Here is a 21,603-nt window from a genome sequence, read left to right as displayed (position 1 = left end):
TAAGGGGAAAATATTTAGAAACTTCTTAATGATGTAGTATATTTACTGGTGGCTGAAAGGCTTATTTGATTTTTGGATACAGAGAGAACCTTGTACATGATCAATGTATTAATTTTTTTTAAACACCCAGTAAGTTTTTCCTTACTGGGTGTAAACCTAACCATGATAATTATCATTAAGGATATAAGTTGAGAAATAAAGTGCTTTGTTGGAATAAATAACGATCTTGCAGTGATTTGTTGAAATAGATTTTTCAATAAAATGAGATGGAATAAGCCGTTCAACTTTACATTGTAGGCTGATAACACTTTATGCCTGATAACATGAGCTATGTAGAAAATTAATACTAAGTGATAAATACAGTATATACACAGCTAAAAGTCACGTGACACATTTCTGTGCTATGCTCAACAGTCTCTGGGTGGAGGCCAGCCAAAGCCAGGCCTCTTATAAGGCTGTGCTCCTCTTCTCTGGCCTCTCCTTGGGGGATGCTGCCACATGGTGATGTCTGCTCGTCTCCTCCTGGTAGCCCTGCTTCATAAGCCTGGTCAGGTACAGGAACAGGGTCTGGTTCAGAAACGCAATACACAAGGAATTATGAAGATACCTATAATAATGTAGAATTCAAATCAAGGTGTCTGAATGCAAGGTTCCCCCAACTGGTGATTTTATTTGGGATCAAATATTTGTTTAATTGTTGGACATAGTGTTAAAACACCAGCAAATCAGCTCCAAGTTATTTTAAATTTGGAAATCTGTTCCAAAGTATTCCATGCATAATAGAGAGATCCCCTGCTGATTTTATACGTTTGCCCACTGACAAAGACACGATCAGTCTATAATTTTAATGGTAGGTTTATTTGAACAGTGAGAGACAGAATAACAACAAAGCAATCCAGAAAAACGCATGTCAAAAATGTTATAAATTGATTTGCATTTTAATGAGGGAAATAAGTATTTGACCCCTATGCAAAACATGACTTAGTACTTGGTGGCAAAACCGTTGTTGGCAATCACAGAGGACAGACGTTTCTTGTAGTTGCCCACCAGGTTTGCACACATCTCAGGAGGGATCTTGTCCCACTCCTCTTTGCAGATCTTCTCCAAGTCATTAAGGTTTCGAGGCTGATGTTTGGCAACTCGAACCTTCAGCTCCCTCCACAGATTTTCTATGGCTAGGCCACTCCAGGACCTTAATGTGCCTCTTCTTGAGCCATTCCTTTGTTGCCTTGGCCGTGTGTTTTGGGTCATTGTCATGCTGGAATACCCATCCACGACCCATTTTCAATACCCTGACTGAGGGAAGGAGGTTCTCACCCAAGATTTGACGGTACATGGCCCCGTCCATCGTCGGTGAAGTTGTCATGTCCCCTTAGCAGAAAAACACCCCCAAAGCATAATGTTTCCACCTCTATGTTTGACGGTGGGGATGGTGTTCTTGGGGTCATAGGCAGCATTCCTCCTCCTCCAAACACGGTGAGTTGAGTTGATGCCAAAGAGCTCGATTTTGGTCTCATCTGACCACAACACTTTCACCCAGTTCTCCTCTGAATCATTCAGATGTTCATTGGCAAACTTCAGACGGGCCTGTATATGTGCTTTCTTGAGAAGGGGGACCTTGCGGGCGCTGCAGGATTTCAGTCCTTCACGGCGTAGTGTGTTACCAATTGTTTTCTTGGTGACTATGGTCCCAGCTGCCTTGAGATCATTGACAAGATCCTCCCGTGTAGTTCTGGGCTGATTCCTCACCGTTCTCATGATCATTGCAACTCCACGAGGTGAGATCTTGCATGGAGCCCCAGGCCGAGGGAGATTAACATTTATTTTGTGTTTCTTCCATTTGCGAATAATCACACCAACTGTTGTCACCTTCTCACCAAGCTGCTTGGCGATGGTCTTGTAGCCCATTCCAGCCTTGTGTAGGTCTACAATCTTGTCACTGACATCCTTGGAGAGCTCTTTGGTCTTGGCCATGGTGGAGAGTTTGGAATCTGATTGATTGATTGCTTCTGTGGACAGGTGTCTTTTATACAGGTAACAAGCTGAGATTAGGAGCACTCCCTTTAAGAGTGTGCTCCTAATCTCAGCTCGTTACCTGTATAAAAGACACCTGGAAGCCAGAAATCTTTCTGATTGAGAGGGGGTCAAATACTTATTTCCCTAATTAAAATGCAAATCAATTTATAACATTTTTGACATGCGTTTTTCTGGATTTTTTTGTTGTTATTCTGTCTCTCACTGTTCAAATAAACCTACCATTAAAATTATAGACTGATCATTTCTTTGTCAGTGGGCAAATGTACAAAATCAGCAGGGGATCAAATACTTTTTTTCCCTCACTGCCTCAGTGCCTTCAGAAAGTAGTCATACAACCCCTTGACTTTTTCCACATTTTGTTGTGTTACAGCCTGAATTTAAAATGGATTAAACTGAGATGTTTCTGTCACTGGCCTACAAACAATACCCCATAATGTCAAAGTGGAATTATGTTTTTTTTTTTTTTTGCAAGTTCATAATAAATGAAAAGCTGAAATGTCATGAGTCAATAAGTATTCCATCCCTTTCATATGGCAAGTTCAGGAGTAAAAATGTGCTTAGCAAGTCACAAGTTGCAATGACTCACTCTGTGTGCAATAATAGTGTTTAAAAATATTTTTTATTGACTACCTCATCTTTGTACCCCACACATACAATTATCTGTAAGGTCCCTCAGTCGAGCACTGAATTTCAACCACAAAGACCAGGGAGGTTTTCCAATGCCTCACAAAGAAGGGCACCTATTGGTAGATAGGTAAAAATAAAAAAGAAGACAATATCCTTATAAGCATGGTGAAATTATTAATTACACTTTGGATGGTGTATCAATACACCCAGTCACTACAAAGATATAGGCATCCTACCTAACTCAGTTGCTGGAGAGGAAGGAAACCGCTCAGGGATATCACCATGAGGGCAATGGTAACTTTAAAACAGTTACGAGTTTAGTGGCTTTGATAGGAGAAAACTGAGGATGGATCATCAACATTGTAGTTGCTCCACAATCCTAACCTAATTGACAGAGGGAAAAGAAGGAAGCCTGTACAGAATAAAATATTCCAAAACATGCATCCTGTTTGCAACAAGGCACTAAAGTAATTCTGCAAAAAATGTGGCAAAGCAATTCACTTTTTGGCCTGAATACAAAGTGTTATGTTTGGGGCAAATCCAATACAACACATTACTGAGTATCAATCTACATATTTTCAAACATAGTGGTGGCTGCATCGTGCTATGGGTATGCTTGTAATCGTTAAGGACTGGGGAGTTTTTCAGGATAAAAAATAAACAATGGAACTAAGCACAGGCATAATCCTAGAGGAAAACTGGGTTCAGTCTGCTTTCCACCAGACACTGGGAGATGGATTCACCTTTCAGCAGGACAATAACCTAAAATACAAGGCCAAATCTACACTTGAGTTGCTTACCAAGAATACAGTGAATGTTCCTCAGTGGCCGAGTTACAGTTTTGACCAAAATCTACTTGAAAATCTATGGCAAGATCTGAAAATGGTTGTCTAGCAATGATCAACAACCAATTTGACAGAGCTTGAAGAATTTAGAAAATAATAATGGGCAAATGTTGCACAATCCAGGTGTGGAAAGCACTTATAGACTTACCCAGAAAGACTCACAGCTGTAATCGTTGCCAAAGTTGATTCAACAAGTAAATTATATATTTCTGTATTTAAATTTCAATACATTTTCTAAAAACATGTTTTCAATTTGTCATTATGGGATATTGTGTGTAGATGGGTGAGATGTTTTATTTATTTAATCAATTTTGAATTTAAGCTGTAACACAACAATGTGAAATAAGTCAAGGGGTATGAATACTTTCTGAAGGCACTGTATGTGATCGTATACAAATTTAAGGAAGGTTTGCAATGAGCATGTTTTGTTGTTGTTCAGTTGCATTGTTGGGAAAGAGGTTGCAAGAAAGACATTTCACTGTACTTGTGCACGTGACAATAAAAACTTGAAACTTTGCAGTCTACAAATTATTTGTAATTATGTTCCAGCCCCTTGACCATCTGCTCAAGAAAATATTGTCCAGTGGCTGAATCTAGTTAATGATCCCTGTCTTAATGTATTACCAGTCTAGGGTTATGGTCAGCGCTAGAGCTGTAAGCACAATCTATAACTATTCTAGGGTTATGGTTAGCGCTACAGCTGTAAGTACAATGTATTACCAGTCTAGGGTTAGGGTTAGGGGAGTTCAGAGACACATTATACTAGGAAATAAGTAGAGCCAGAAATGTTCCTGGTCAGGAAAAACTGCTCACTCCACATACAGTGGGGAGAACAAGTATTTGATACACTGCCGATTTTGCAGGTTTCCTACTTACAAAGCATGTAGAGGTCTGTAATTTTTATCATAGGTACACTTCAACTGTGAGAGACGGAATTTAAAACAAAAATCCAGAAAATCACATTGTATGATTTTTAAGTAATTAATTTGCATTGTATTGCATGACATAAGTATTTGATACATCAGAAAAGCATAACTTCATATTTGGTACAGAAACCTTTGTTTGCAATTACAGAGATCATACGTTTCCTGTAGGTCTTGACCAGGTTTGCACACAATGCAGCAGGTATTTTTTGGCCCACTCCTCCATACAGACCTTCTCCAGATCCTTCAGGTTTCGGGGCTGTCGCTGGGCAATACGGACTTTCAGCTCCCCCCAAAGATTTTCTATTGGGTTCAGGTCTGGAGACTGGCTAGGCCACTCCAGGACCTTGAGATGCTTCTTACGGAGCCATTCCTTAGTTGCCCTGGCTGTGTGTTTTGGGTCGTTGTCATGCTGGAAGACCCAGCCACGACCCATCTTCAATGCTCTTACTGAGGGAAGGAGGTTGTTGGCCAAGATCTCGCGATACATGGCCCCATCCATCCTCCCCTCAATACGGTGCAGTTGTCCTGTCCCCTTTGCAGAAAAGCATCCCCAAAGAATGATGTTTCCACCTCCATGCTTCCCGGTTGGGATGGTGTTCTTGGGGTTGTACTCATCCTTCTTCTTCCTCCAAACACGGCGAGTGGAGTTTAGACCAAAAAGCTATATTTTTGTCTCATCAGACCACATGACCTTCTCCCATTCCTCCTCTGGATCATCCAGATGGTCATTGGCAAACTTCAGACGGGCCTGGACATGCGCTGGCAAGAGCAGGGGGACCTTGCATGCGCTGCAGGATTTTAATCCATGACGGCGTAGTGTGTTACTAATGGTTTTCTTTGAGACTGTGGTCCCAGCTCTCTTCAGGTCATTGATCAGGTCCTGCCGTGTAGTTCTGGGCTGATCCCTCACCTTCCTCATGATCATTGATGCCCCACGAGGTGAGATCTTGCATGGAGCCCCAGACCGAGGGTGATTGACCGTCATCTTGAACTTCTTCCATTTTCTAATAATTGCACCAACAGTTGTTGCCTTCTCACCAAGCTGCTTGCCTATTGTCTTGTAGCCTATCCCAGCCTTGTGCAGGTCTACAATTTTATCCCTGATGTCCTTACACACCTCTCTGGTCTTGGCCATTGTGGAGAGGTTGGAGTCTGTTTGATTGAGTGTGTGGACAGGTGTCTTTTATACAGGTAACGAATTCAAACAGGTGCAGTTAATACAGGTAATGAGTGGAGAACAGGAGGGTTTCTTAAAGAAAAACTAACAGGTCTGTGAGAGCCGGAATTCTTACTGGTTGGTAGGTGATCAAATACTTATGTCATGCAATAAAATGCAAATTAATTACTTAAAAATCATACAATGTGATTTTCTGGATTTTTGTTTTAGATTCCGTCTCTCACAGTTGAAGTGTACCTATGATATAAATTACAGACCTCTACATGCTTTGTAAGTAGGAAAACCTGCAAAATCGACAGTGTATCAAATACTTGTTCTCCCCACTGTATATGAGTAGGGCCAGGAGTTTATCCTGACCACAGGACTTGACCCAAGGAATAGAGAGCAATAGTAATGGTGTCTTTATGTAGGCACTAACTCCGCCATGGCTTGGTCAAAGCCTATGGGGAAATGAATGGGTTTTTGGATAAACACCGAAAATAAGGTCTGTGGTGTACACAGGCTTATGGAGATCTTATACATTTTGTTCTATGAGATCATCTTCATCAGCTAACGTCACTTTTTGTGAATTTTTAAGCATTTATGTATTCATAACAAGCACATAAAGTCTTCATAATTCATAACGGTCATGTTAACTGACTGATATTTTCTCATAGATCAAAACATATAAGATCTCCTGCGTTAACATCAGACCTTATTTTTGGCGTTTATCCCAAACCCCATTCTTCCCCATTCATTTCCCCCATAGGAATGGCTGAACGAACCAGAGGTAACTCATTTACGGTTTGGCGAGCACAAGGTTGGAGTTAAGGGTAGTTCTCCATGAATCCACTAGAGGCCAGTACAGACAGTTTCATTGGAACATGTATGGTAAAATGCAGAGCTTCATTCACTAATTTCATCTTATTTATAGGAGCCAGGCTAGTTCACTCAGTAAAATTAGACATTGTTTTTATGGAGTCCTGTGATCCATAAAACCAATTAGAAAACACAGTGACTATCAAAAAAACAAAACATTATTCACATCATACACAGTAGCACATACAGCGCAGTTTTACATTGCACTGAAACTTTATTTAATAAGAGTGATATAATACTTTGTTAGTTAGGTAAAGCAGGGTTACATGATGTGACAGAGCCATCCACTGGTTTCACAATATGGTCATTTCTGGTTCAATGAAATTAAAATGTTCATGTCAGTCAAACTCTCTCTTCCACTGGTGATAATTTCCATCTTGACATGAGTCATTGGATGTGGAAAACTCTGACACAGCAGAAAGACAAGGGACCTCTTGGACAATAATTGGTTACACACATGATTATACCAATTCAACCCATTCTGCTAAACATTTATACTGGGTGAATTCCTGGAAGAGCACGTGAATGATTGAAATCGGTACCTTCCATGCCTCCTCAAGCTCAGGGGTCCATCTCTCTTTGAGAATGGGTTGAACAGCACAGATGAATTCTGCTCCTACATACTGGAAATAAATCACATCAGAATAGGAAAGTATACATCTAATCCAATATTTTAAAAAATGCTAACTGTAACTTTGCTTAAGATGCATAGTCAGTGTGTGTCTTACGCTGTAGTATTTGGGTGGGGCGTTGTAGCGGTAGTGGCTCTTCCCCAGCTCCACAGCAAGAACCTCTAGTCTCTCCAGCTGGTCCAGTCTGGCCACACTTTTCTCAATGAAGGACATTACTCTGAGAGGAAAGGAACACAGGCCTGGTGATTAAGACCCACAAGCACACCTTGGACTATCACCATCATTTGATCATACAGCAGGCACTTAATGTGATCCAATTAATTTAGTAATCTTTTATCCTCTCTTTCAACAATTGTTCTCCAACATTAAACCCTGAAACTGAACATGGTTTCGTTGTTGCCCATAGGCCTGTCTTTTACGGCAAAGTGCGTGTTAGGGAGAGTTTATGCAGAAAGATAAATATGCACAAAAGGTTAAATGGGTGTACTCCCTCTCAGCCTGGGGGCTGGTGAGGACATTTTGCACTAATGTCCGTGCAAGTGATTTGAGGGGCACTTGGCCTTTTCCTGGGAGTATAAGCGTGAAAGGGCCGTGTGGACATGTAGTGTACATATCCCTGTCTGTCTCCTGTAATGCCACTGCAGCCTTCATACCTTTGATTAAATGGAGTCCTCAGGCTTAATTAGGTTTATTGGCCTTTTGTGGGGACAAAAACTAAGAGGCTCAGCATACCCCAGTGACACAACAGAATGGAGAAAACACACCATTGGGAGCTGCATATGGAGGATAAGTGTGTTCTTCACTGGCAGCAGACCTGATAATAGCTAGCCAGATATTGATAATCTCATATAGGGACACAAACAGTGTTGACAGATCTTTGAAATAGGAAACTGAATCTCTACAGTATGTCATAAATTATTTTGTTTCAATGTAATCAGTGATGTTACATTGTGAGATTTTGACATTTGATATGTAACAATACCACTCCCTCTGTGGTACACTGGCTGTAGCGTATGGAACTTGAGAGTTATACAGTGTTGTGGTGTGGCGACTGACCGTAGGCCATGTGACCTCAGCTCCCGGCTGGTCCGTAACATCTCAAGGTCCTCCACGTCTCGAAACAGAAAGAATACATCCTTGCATTCTGGATGGGTCTCAAATAACCTGTTACCAAGACAACATACATTCATGAGCCTACAAGAGCCAGCTTCATTAAGCCTGCCTTAACCAAACTGACATATTCATGCCCACACACAAACATCCCTCCGTCCTCCAAATTCTCCCACTGACTACGTAACAGAGTTCAAGCAAGACAGTAAATAAGGTTTAGTAGTTTTTTTATAATGTAAGTGTTGATATTGTCCTTTAGTTAAGACATGCCTGTCTCTATCCTTGTAAATATCTTCAAGGTGGCATTAAAATTCATCACATCTCATCCACGCAGTGATTTTAAGGAAATCTCCATGAGATCTGATTGTGCCATTGAGCCCCTTGCAGTTATCAGTCCTGGCTGCTCTCTAACCCTCAGTCCTTTCCTGCTGGCTTTAGGCCTACTATGGGCTGCAATCACAGCATCAAAACACTCAGTGCCAGGGGGTGTACACCCTGGCACTGGACAACCCTGGACAACACCCTGTCGTTCTCCGCTAACATCAAGGCGGTGACCCGCTCCTGCAGGTTCATGCTCTACAACATTCGGAGAGTACGACCCTGCCTTACACAGGAAGCGGCACAGGTCCTAATCCAGGCACTTGTCATCTCCCGTCTGGATTACTGCAACTCACTGTTGGCTGGCCTCCCTGCCTGTGCTATTAAACCCCTACAACTCATCCAGAATGCCGCAGCCCGTCTGGTGTTCAACCTTCCCAAGTTGCTTGCCTATGGAGCAGTGAGGGGAACGGCACCTCTGTACCTTCGGGCTCTGATCAGTCCCTACACCCAAACGAGAGCATTGCGTTCATCCACCTCTGGCCTGCTGGCTCCCCTTCCTCTGCGGAAGCATAGTTCCCGCTCAGCCCAGTCAAAACTGTTCGCTGCTCTGGCACCCCAATGGTGGAACAAGCTCCCTCACGACGCCAGGACAGCGGAGTCACTCACCACCTTCCGGAGACATTTGAAACCCCACCTCTTTAAGGAACACCTGGGATAGGATAAAGTAATCCTTCTACCCCCCCCCAAAAAAATTGTAAAGTGGTTATCCCACTGGCTATAGGGTGAATGCACCAATTTGTGAGTCGCTCTGGATAAGAGCGTCTGCTAAATGACGTAAATGTGCCCTTGAGCAAGGCACTTAACCCTAATTGCTCCTGTAAGTCGCTCTGGATAAGAGCGTCTGCTAAATGACTAAAATGTAAATGTAAATGTTCTCCTTCTCCTCATATAGCTGCCTGTATTGAGTTCCCCTGCCCTTTCAGATGTCATAATCCATGGCAAAATGTGTAGAATTGCAGGAAATTAGCTTTAAAACTGGAAATATTCGGTCCCCAGATGTGGTGATCCGGCCCTGGCTGTAAGAGTTCCCCTGCCCTTTCAGACCCATTAATGTCAGACTGTGTGTTTTTGTGTGTGTGTGTGTGTCTTTTCCTCCCACGCACCACGCCAATGGAATTCCCTTCCTGACAATCTCTGACTGTTCAGACTGTTGGGGCTTTTAAAGCAGCCCATAAGACTCATCTCTACCGGCTGGCCTACCATTATGGCCTTCCTCCTAGACTTTGATTGTTGCTTTCATGATATGGTTCGATATATTGTTTTAGTTTTTTTAAACTATTTTTCTATTTTATTTTATGCACTTTGGGCCTGATTCATTTTTTACGTGTGCAGTCAAAAAAGTGATTTTCCTGTTTTATATATATTTCCACACTATGAGGTTGGAATAATGCTATCAAATTGTGAAAATGATGATAATGTCCTTTTAGTGTAAGAGCTGTTTGAAAAGACAGCCTGATTTGGAGTTTTGGCCTGCCTGGTAAAGTAGTTAATAGACCAATAAGAAAGAAAGTTCCAAAATTCTCTGCCAATGACAGCTAGTTTTCAGTTTCCACCTCCCCACTCCCAGACAGTCCTATCAAAATTCTTGCTTGAGAAATTGCTCTTTGCTAAGAAGCTATTTTTGTTTATTCTTGACCATCTTAATTGAAAACAATCACAGTAAGGTACTTAATTGTTACCCAGGAATGTTTTTATATTGAAATACAAATGGCTGCATTGGACCTTTAACAAGAGATTTACTTTTAACAAGGAGTTCCCACATATGCTGAGCACTTGTTGGCTGCTTTTCCTTCACTCTGTGGTCCGACTCATCCCAAACCATCTCACTTTGGTTGAGGTCGGGGGATTGTGGAGGCCAGGTCATCTGATGCAGCACTCTATCACTCTCCTTCTTGGTAAAATAGCCCTTACACAGCCTGGAGGTGTGTTGGGTCATTGTCTTGTTGAAAAACAAATGACAGTCCCACTAAGCCCAAACCAGATGGGATGGAGTATCGCTGCAGAATGCTGTGGTAGCCATGCTGGTTAAGTGTACCTTGAATTCTAAATAAATCACAGACAATGTCACCAGCAAAGCACCCCCACACCATAACACCTCCTCCTCCATGCTTTATGGTGGGAAATACAGTGGGGGAAAAAAGTATTTAGTCAGCCACCAATTGTGCAAGTTCTCCCACTTAAAAAGATGAGAGAGGCCTGTAATTTTCATCATAGGTATACGTCAACTATGACAGACAAATTGAGAAAAGAAAATCCAGAAAATCACATTGTAGGATTTTTTATGAATTTATTTGCAAATTATGGCGAGTGGGTAACCCGCCTCTACCATTAGTCCTATTAGCCAACGTGCAATCATTGGATAATAAACTGGATGAGCTCCGATCAAGACTATCCTACCAACGGGACTTTAAAAACTGTTAATATCTTATGTTTCACCGAGTCGTGGCTGAACGACGACATGTATAACATACAGCTGGCTGGGTTTTCCGTGCATCGCAAGATAGAACAGCTGCCTCCAGTAAGAAAAGGGGTGGCGGTCTGTGTCTATTTGTCAATAACAGCTGGTGCACGAAATCTAATATCAAGGAAGTCTCGAGGTTTTGCTCGCTTGAGGTAGAGTATCTCATGATAAGCTGTAGACCACATCATTTATCTATATTTTTCGTAGCTGTCTATTTACCACCACAAACCGATGCTGGCACTAAGACTGCACTAAACGAGCTGTATAAGGCCATAAGCAAACGAGAAAATGCTCATCCAGAGGCGGCACTCCTAGTGGCCGGGGACTTTAATGCAGGGAAACTTAAATCCGTTTTACCTCATTTCTAACTCTAGACCACCTTTACTCAACACACAGAGATGCGTACAAAGCTCTCACTTGCCCTCCATTTGGCAAATCTGACTATAACTCTATCCTCCTGATTCCTGCTTACAAGCAAAAACTAAAGCAGGAAGTACCAGTGACTCGCTCAATACTTAAGTGGTCAGATGATGCAGATGCTAAGCTACAGGACTGTTTTGCTAGCACAGACTGGAATATGTTCCGGGATTCTTCCAATGGCATTGAGGAGTACACAACATCAGTCACTGGCTTCATCAATAAGTGCATCGATGACGTTGTCCCTACAGTGACCGTATGTACATACCCCATCCAGAAGCCATGGATTACAGGCAACATTTGCACTGAGCTAAAGGGTAGAGCTGCCGCTTTCAAGGAGCGGGACTCTAACCCGGACCCTTATAAGAAATCCTGCTATGCCCTCTGACGAACCATCAAACAGGCAAAGCGTCAATATAGGAGTAAAACTGAAACCTACTACACCGGCTCTGATTCTCGTCGGATATGGCAGGACTGGCAAACTATTACGGACTACAAAAGGAAGCACAGCCGCGAGCTGCCCAGTGACACGAGCCTACCAGATGAGCTAAATTACTTCTATGCGCGCTTCGAGGCAAGTAACACTGAAGCATGCATGAGAGCATCAGCTGTTCCGGATGACTGTGTGATCACGCTCTCCGTAGCCGATGTGAGTAAGACCTTTAAACAGGTCAACATTCAGAAGGCCGCAGGGCCATACGGATGACCAGGATGTGTACTCCGAGCATGCGCTGAAAAACTGGCAAGTGTCTTCACTGACATTTTCAACCTGTCCCTGACCGAGTCTGTAATACCAACATGTTTCAAACATTTACAATTTACATTTATATTTTAGTCATTTAGCAGACGCTCTTATCCAGAGCGACTTACAGTTAGTGAGTGCATACATTTTCAAACAGACCACCATAGTCCCTGTGCCCAAGAACACCAAGGTAACCTGCCTAAATGACTAGCGACCCATAGCACTCACGTATGTAGCCATGAAGTGCTTTGAAAGGCTGGTCATAGCTCACATCAATGCCATTATTCCAGAAACCCTAGACCCACTCCAATTTCCATACCACCCCAACAGATCCATAAGTGACGCAATCTCTATTGCACTCCACACTGCCCTTTCCCACCTGGATGAAAGGAACACCTATGTAAGAATGCTATTCATTGACTACAGCTCAGCGTTCAACAACATCATGCCCTCAAAGCTCATCACTAAGCTAAGATCCTGGACTTCCTGACAGGCCGCCCCCAGGTGGTAAGGGTAGGTAACAACACATCACCAACAAACTATCATGGTCCAAACACACCAAGACAGTTGTGAAGAGGGCACGACAAAGCCTATTCCCCCCAGGAGACTGAAAAGATTTGGCATGGGTCCTCAGATCCTCAAAAAATTATACAGCTGCACCATCGAGAGCATCCTGACTGGTTGCATCACCGCCTGGTAGATCACTGGGGCAAAGCATCCTGCCATCCAGGACCTCTATACCAGGCGGTGTCAGAGGAAGGCCCTCAAAATTGTCAAAGACTCCAGCCACCCTAGTCATAGACTGTTCTCTCTGCTACCGCACGGCAAGCGGTACCGGAGTGCCAAGTCTAGGTCCAAAAGACTTCTCAACAGCTTCTACCCCCAAGCCATAAGACTCCTGAACAGCTAATCATGGCTACCCGGACTATTTGCACTGCCCCCCCCCCCCCCATTTTTTACGCTGCTGCTACTCTGTTAATTATTTATGCATAGTCACTTTAACTCTACCCACATGTACATATTACTTCAACTACTTCAACTAGCCGGTGCCCCCCGCACATTGACTCTGCACCGGTACCCCCCTCCCTACTGTTCTTTTATTTTACTTCTGCTCTTTTTTTCTCAACACTTTTTAGTTGTTGTTTTATTTTACTTTTTTATTAAAAATAAATGCACTGTTGGTTAAGGGCTGTAAGTAAGCATTTCACTGTAATGTCTGCACCTGTTGTATTCGGCGCATGTGGCCAATAAAATTTGATTTGATTTGATTTGATTTGGTAGGCCTGATCACCAACAACGATGAGACAGACTATAGGGAGGAAGTCAGAGACCTGGCAGTGTGGTGCCAGGATAACAACCTCTCCCTCAACATGATCAAGACAAAATAGATGATTGTGGACTACAGGAAAAGGAGGGCCGACTACGCACCCATTCTCATCGACGGGGCTGTAGTGGAGTAGGTTAAGAGCTTCAAGTTCCTTGGTGTCCACATCACAAACGAACTGTCATGGTCCAAATACACCAAGACAGTTGTGAAGAGGGCACGACAACGCCTATTCCCCCTCAGGAGACATTTGGCATGGGTCCTCAGATCCTCAAAAAGTTATATAACTGCACCACTGAGAGTATGCTGACTGGTTGCATCACCGCCTGGTATGGCAACTGTTCGGCCTCCGACCGCAAGGCGCTACAGAGGGTAGTGTGTACGGCCCAGTACATCACTGGGGCCAAGCTTCCTGCCATACAGGACCTCTATACCAGGCAGTGTCAGAGGAAGGCCCTAAAAATTGCAAAAGATTCCAGCCACCCTAGTCATAGAGTGTTCTCTCTGCTACCGCATGGCAAGCGATACCGGAGCACCAAGTTTAGGTCCAAAAGGCTTCTTAACAGCTTCTACCCCCAAGCCATAAGACTCCTGAACAGCTAACCAAATGGCTACCCGGACTATTTGCATTTTTACGCTGCTGCTACTCTCTGTTTATTATCTATTCATAGTCTCCCGAGTGGCGCAGTGGTCTAAGACTGTGCCACTAGAGATCCTGGTTCAAATCCAGGCTCTGTCGTAGCCGGCCGCGACCAGGAGACCCATGGGGCGGCGCACAATTGGCCCAGCGTCGTCCAGGGTAGGGGAGGGAATGGCCGGCAGGGATGTAGCTCAATTGGTAGACCATGGCATTTGCAACGCCAGGGTTGTGGGTTCGATTCCCACAGGGGGCCAGTATGAAAAAAAAAAAAAGAATGTATGCACTCACTAACTGTAAGTCGCGCTGGCTAAGAGCGTCTGCTAAATGACTAAAATGTAATGTAAATGATAGTCACTTTACCTCTACCTACATGTAAATATTACCTTAATTACCTTGACTAACCTGTGCCCCTGCACATTGACTCTGTACCGGTACCCCCTGTATATAGCCTCGTTACTGTTATTTTATTGTTGCTCTTTAATTATTAGTTATTTTTCTATTTTCTTCTATTTTCTAATTTTTCAATTTTTTTTATTTTTTACTTCAGTTTATTTAGTAAATACTTTCTTCACACTTTTTCTCTTCTTAAAACTGCATTGTTGGTTAAGGGCTTGTAAGTAAGCCTTTCACTGTAAGGTCTACTACACCTGTTGTATTCGGTGCATGTGACAAATAAAAATTGATTTGATTCGATTTTGCTGTGAGTTCCATAATGTATACATCACCATTTACGGTACATACCATTAAAGCTTTGTAGGATCTATAGGAACCATGCATGAATTACTTGGCTTTATAATGCTAATTATGTTCATAGTAATCAACCAATCATCTCCTCCCATTTTTTGTGTTTTCCCTCATCCCTCTGGTCCATCATGTTATGAAGTGGGGTATAAGAGCTTTGCACATACACTTTGATTTGCACCTCTTACTGCCTCTCTCTGTGTGTGAGAGAAAAAAAACGTATTTACACTCACAGTTGTATCTCAGTCCATTGCCACTGTCATAAACACAAGGCCCTTGAAATAAATTAATAGGAGCAGAGAAGAGGTGTGTGAGGTGATTTCAAAATGGGTCTCTGAATGGTTGCTATGTTTTTTATTTATTTTAGCAGACGCTCTTATCCAGAGCGACTTACAGTTAGCGAGTGCATACATTTTTCATACTGGCCCCCCGTGGGAAACGAACCCACAACCCTGGCGTTGCAAGCGCCATGCTCTACCAACTGAGCTACAGGGGACTGTTCTCCTTGTATGAACAATTAATGCTTTTTTATGCATTTTGGCTGACAATAAAACTGGTAAATGATACGTATCAGTTGACACATTCATTATATGGAATTATGCCACAATTACTAGAACCTTTCAAGAATAACAGTGAATGACAGAGAATGAACAGGGAAGCAAAGTAATAAAAGCTAAAGAAAAAAAACATAATTTTCTGGAGATATGCTGCACTGAATGCAGACCTGAATAAATTATATCAGAATTCTGTGGCTAGGTGAGACGGATGTCAAGATAAGTGGATTTCGAGATGAGCCCTATTTCGGGGAAAGTTGTTAGAGGACGTATTCTTCATTGTGAATGTCATTCTCACTTTATAGGCACAATGTAATTCATACCACACCTCACTGATGTGAGAGCACAGGGGAAATGACCCTTGTCTCTGTTTCTCCCACACACAGCTACAGAAAACAACAGTTAAAGAGTTTGACACTTTGATCTACAGTGTATTCCCTGTACTTGAGAGGTTTTAAGTGGAAGTGGAATGCTAATTCCAGCTCTCTCATATGCAGTAGGCATTTCAAAGGCTCGCCTCTGATTGAAGTGTTTACATTTCCCCACATAGCACACACACAGCATGATCTCTACAGTCCATCAATTACATTTCCACTGTCAGCTTACAGAAAATACATTCCCTGGTGAGAAGCTCTGGGTCTAGTGAAGTACACAGAGCAGAGGAGGGCAAAAAGGTGGAGTCTTCACAGTGCTGCTGGTCTAATTTAATGTGCATGCTGTTTACCCGAGTCCAGCCTTTGTTTCTTGGGGCCTTGAGGTGGCCCTAAACCATGGAAGGCCACAGTGGTCCCAGGCCAACACGCTAAGGTCAATCTCTTCAACTCTCTGGATCTCCTCCAGGTCAGAGACACATTGCCCTGATTGGGCTTGAAGCCATCTGCTATGCTGTGCCTGGTGGTCTCACTCTCTCCCTCTCTCTCCACTAACAGCCATAATGTCTGACTACATTAGCACCAAACTAGGAATGGATAGTGCATCCACTATTCATGTTTTATTCTCACTCTGCAAGCTATTACATTTCAAAGGCTGGCCATTGTGCTCGTTGATATGTATTTTCTTTGCTGTGAATGTCTTTGTTTGTCAATAGATGGGAAGGGGCCTGGCGCTGTATATTTATTATGCAATATTGAGATGTGATGTTGGATGATGGAAGGGAGGGAGGCAACACCCTTCAAGAAAGTCTCCAAGCCACAAGGCAGAAGGATGTGGCAGCGGTTAAAGAATAGGACTATGTACAGTTGCTTGCTTGTGAGCAGAGGTTAGGCACTATGTCACAGTCACATTCAATCATTGAGCCCTGAGAGCCCTCTCTGTTGTGGACCAAATAATGTCTCTCCCTAAAATGCCTTGAGAGCTTTTTGAATAAGGCAGCACAAGGTGTGAAAGAATTTTATTAGGATGATGGGGATTAATTCTCATACAATATAACAGTTATAATAATGTGTTGATCCTACATTTTGATCCTACTGTTTCCACAAAGTCATATGTATTGTAGCTATAATTAACAAAAAGAGACAAATAACTACTGTGTAATAACATACAGTTTGAATAATGTTAAGTTGGCATATTCTTTAATTTATAGTCATTTCATGAATCATGATAAATGTAGCATCAGTCACTTACAGTATCATGCAGTCCCTGCGGTCAAGCTGTCTTTGTTTTAGGTAATTTATTCAATCATGTCTGGAATTTATATATCTCTGTTATTTCAAGTTGAGAGCAATAGTATTGAAGAGTTTTGCCTTTTTATGAGAGATATGTGTATTATGAAAATATTCAGTCTGATAAAGCAAATGTCTAACTTGCTTACAAATAACAAACAAAATTAATCAAAACATCTCACCTGACGAACATAATAATTCCAACTTTCGCAATGTCCTCCTGGATAACTTTCCACGACTCTTTAATCATCTGGATCTGCTCCTCGCTGAGATGCGCAACATCATCCTCCGTTTTCGTCGCTCCAGCTGTTTTCGGTGCCAGTCCTGATATTGCGCAGCCCATTCTTCTTGCTACTGTAAAATGTACTTAAATGTAGGTAGCCTACTTTAGTAAAAACACAACAGACGCAAAAATAACCGAATTACTGCGGAGAGAAAGGTCTGCTCCCCTGGCATATGGTTCACGTATACTCCTCTTGCGCGTATGGCTGTAAATGTAGGCTACACCAGCGGTTCCCAAAATGTTCGGTGCCGGGAACACCAAATCTCCATCAAAAGCTCGGGGACCACCATTCGTGAATTCGTAGATTTTGTTTTACACAAAATATCTAAGCAGTCAAATGTAGTACATTTTAGAAATGAATGTAACACATTAAATGGCTATTTTTATTAATATAAACAATTTTCATGGTGAAAAGTAAAATAAAATTGTTTATAATACCATTAATAGTCCCAACTGTTATTATTTTAAAAAAAATTATAATAAAACATCAAAAATAATTCACAGACCACATGCAATACCCCCACGGACCACAGGGGTCCGCGGAACACAGATTGGAAACCACTTAGCTACACAATCCAGCATCCAGGCATTTATGTGATTCAGTGATATCCAAAGTGCAGGAGAGCTTCACAATAAGAGTTCATTCTCTGTAACCTTGAGGGGAGGGGTAGCATTTTTTCCCATAACAATTGCCAAAAGCGCAACGCTGAATACTGTAGTAGTCTATGCAATTTATAGATGTATTTTATAGGCTACATGTGGGTGAATTTGACCATTAAAACAATGTGTAGATATATGATTAATCAATGTAATGAAACTGAAGATGGTTTATAATATTTCTATCATATTTCCAGGGGCGTTTCCAGGATTTGACGACATTGGAGGCTTAGCCCAAAGCCAGAGGTGGAACTGTAGTAGGGGTGTATGGGGGAATCCTCCCCCGGAAGAATAACTATTTAATTTCAGCAGCTAAATGCATCAATCTTGTGTACTTTGTGATGAACATTGAGAGATTATAGCACTAAGAATTTTGTAAAGAAAAATATAAAATAACTTTAATGAGTGTGAATGAACTATCCATTTAAAATAGGACTTGAAGAAAGTCCTGCAGGGGGGTATGTTTCCCAAGTGCAGGGGGTTTGAAAATGTTCATGCTATGACAACTAATTTCTCCAGGTCACCTGACCTTCAATATAAATATAATGCTGGTTGAGGCTGATTAGTTGCAGACACTTGTCATCATACAATACATAGGCAAGATATTTTAAGTTTATGAGCTATTGAGAGTCCCCTTACCATCTCTGCCTAGCTGCTTGTGCACACTACTAAAATTACAAAATAATTAAGGCATTTCAATATAGCCTAATCTCGCTTTTATGACTTACATTCTACATAGGACATACAGTTGAAGTCAGAAGTTTACATACACCTTAGCCAAATACGTTTAAACTCAGTTTTTCACAATTCCTGACATTTAATCCTAGTAAAGATTCCCTGTCTTAGGTCAGTTAGGATCACCACTTTTTTTTTTAAGAATGTGAAATGTCAGAATAATAGTAGAGAGAATGATTTATTTCAGCTTTTATTTCTTTCATCACATTCCCAGTGGGTCAGAAGTTTACATACACTCAATTAGTATTTGGTAGCATTGCCTTTAAATTGTTTAACGTGGGTCAAACGTTTCGGGTAGCCTTCCACAAGCTTCCCACAATAAGTTCGGTGAATTATGGCCCATTCTTCCTGACAGAGCTGGTGTAACTGAGTCAGGTTTGTAGGCCTCCTTGCTAGCACACACTTTTTCAGTTCTGCCCACAAATTTTCTACAGGATTGAGGTCAGGGCTTTGTGATGGCCACTCCAATACCTTGACTTTGTTGTCCTTAAGCCATTTTGCCACAACTTTGGAAGTATGCTTGGGGTCATTGTCCATTTGGAAGACCCATTTGCGACCAAGCTTTAACTTCCTGACTGATGTCTTGAGATATTGCTTCAATATATCCACATAATCTTCCTTCCTCATGATGCCATCTATTTTGTGAAGTGCACCAGTCCCTCCTGCAGCAAAGCACCCCCACAGCATGATGCTGCCACCCCCGTGCTTCACGGTTGGGATGGTGTTCTTCGGCTTGCAAGCATCCCCCTTTTTCCTCCAAACATAACGATGGTCATTATGGCCAAACAGTTCTATTTTTGTTTCATCAGACCAGAGGACATTTCTCCAAAAAGTACGATCTTTGTCCCCATGTGCAGTTGCAAACCGTAGTCTGGCTTTTTTATGGCGGTTTTGGAGCAGTGGCTTCTTCCTTGCTGAGCGGCCTTTCAGGTTATGTCGATATAGGACTTGTTTTACTGTGGATATAGATACTTTTGTACCTGTTTCCTCCAGCATCTTCACAAGGTCCTTTGCTGTTGTTCTGGGATTGATTTGCACTTTTTGCACCAAAGTACATTCATCTCTAGGAGACAGAACGCGTCTCCTTCTTGAGCGGTATGACGGCTGCGTGGCCCCATGGTGTTTATACTTCCGTACTATTGTTTGTACATATGAACGTGGTACCTTCAGGCATTTGGAAATTGCTCCCAAGAATGAACCAGACTTGTGGAGGTCTACAATTTTTTGGTGAGGTCTTGGCTGATTTCTTTTGATTTTCCCATGATGTCAAGCAAAGAGGCACTGAGTTTGAAGGTAGGCCTTGAAATACATCCACAGGTACACCTCCAATTGACTGAAATTATGTCAATTAGCCTATCAGAAGCTTTTAAAGCCAAGAATTTTCCAAGCTGTTTAAAGGCACAGTCAACTTAGTGTATGTAAACTTCTGACCCACTGGAATTGTGATACAGTGAATTATAAGTGAAATAATCTGTCTGTAAACAATTGTTGGAAAAATTACTTGTGTCAAGCACAAAGTAGATGTCCTAACTGACTTGCCAAAACTATAGTTTGTTAACAAGAAATTTGTGGAGTGGTTGAAAAACAAGTTATAATGACTCCAACCTAAGTGTATGTAAACTTCCAACTTCAACTGTAGCATACCTATATGAATGCCGACAAAAATGAATAGCCTCGTGTAATTTATTTTTAAAGACACAAGTAGGTATATTAGATTTCAAATATGTAGTTCCACCAGCAAAATTGGGATAATGTGGAATAATAAAAGTATGAGAAATAACAGTAGCCTAGCCTACTGTTCTTGCTGACAAGCACACTAATTATCCTTCAGAAAGTATTAATGCCCCTTGACTTAATCCACATTTTGTTGTTGTGAATTAAAAATTAATTAAATATATTTTTTGTCACCCATTTACACACAATACCCCATACTGACAAAGTGAAAATATGTTTTGAGACATTTTTGAAAATTTATTGAAAATGAAATACAGAAATATGTAATTTACATAAGTATTCACACCCCTAAGTAAATACTTTGTAGAAGCCCCCTTGGCAGCAATTACAGCTGTGAGTCTTTCTTGGTAAGTCTCTAGAGCTTTCCACACCTGGATTGTGCAACATTTGCCATTATTCTTTTCAAAATTCTTCAAGCTCCGTCAAATTGGTTGTTGATCATTGCTAGACAACAGATTTCATGTCTTACCATAGATTTTCAAGTAGATTTAAGTCAAAACTGTAACTCGGCCACTCAGGAACATTCACTGTCTTCTTGGTAAGCAACTCGAGTTTAGCTGTGGCCTTGTGTTTTACATTATTGTCCTGCTGAAAGGTGAATTCATCTTCCAGTGTCTGGTGGAAAGCAGACTGAACCCGGTTTTCCTCTAGGATTTTGCCTGTGCTTAGCTCCATCCCGTTTCTCTTTTATCCTGAAAAACTCCCCTAAAATCCGTTAATGATTACAAGCATCCTCATAACATGATGCAGCCACCACTATGCTTGAAAATATGGAGAGTGGTACTCAGTAATGTGTTGTATTGGATTTGCCACAAACATAATAATTTGTATTCAGGACCAAAAGTTAATTGCTTTGCCAAACTTTTTGCAGAATTACTTTAGTGCCTTGTTGCAAACAGGATGCATGTTTTGGAATATTTTATTCTGTACAGGCTTCCTTCTTTTCCCTCTGTCAATTAGGTTAGTATTGTGGAGCAACTACAATGTTGATGATCCATCCTCAGTTTTCTCCTATCAAAGCCACTAAACTCTAACTGTTTTAAAGTTACCATTGCCCTCAT

At 41.7% G+C, this 21,603-nt stretch overlaps 1 protein-coding gene across 1 annotated transcript; it reads right to left on the bottom strand.

Annotated features, from left to right (window-relative positions):
- Positions 1–447: 447 nt before the first annotated feature.
- Positions 448–17,479, bottom strand: LOC311102660 (neuroglobin-1-like; the record flags this gene model as incomplete). The annotated part of the gene is made up of 5 exons (XM_084144019.1): positions 17,316–17,479; positions 8,159–8,266; positions 7,199–7,319; positions 7,013–7,093; positions 448–567 (listed from the first exon to the last, which is right to left on the bottom strand). The coding sequence occupies exons 1-5, from the start codon at positions 17,474–17,476 to the stop codon at positions 448–450; spliced, it is 591 nt and encodes a 196-aa protein (XP_084000145.1). The 5' UTR covers positions 17,477–17,479.
- Positions 17,480–21,603: the final 4,124 nt, after the last annotated feature.

This window comes from Coregonus lavaretus (assembly GCF_964263955.1).
Source record: "Coregonus lavaretus genome assembly, chromosome: 27".
Classification (NCBI taxonomy): Eukaryota; Metazoa; Chordata; class Actinopteri; order Salmoniformes; family Salmonidae; genus Coregonus; species Coregonus lavaretus.
The sequence above is the reverse complement of the archived record's forward strand: the minus strand, read 5'-3'. Positions and strand labels throughout refer to the sequence as shown.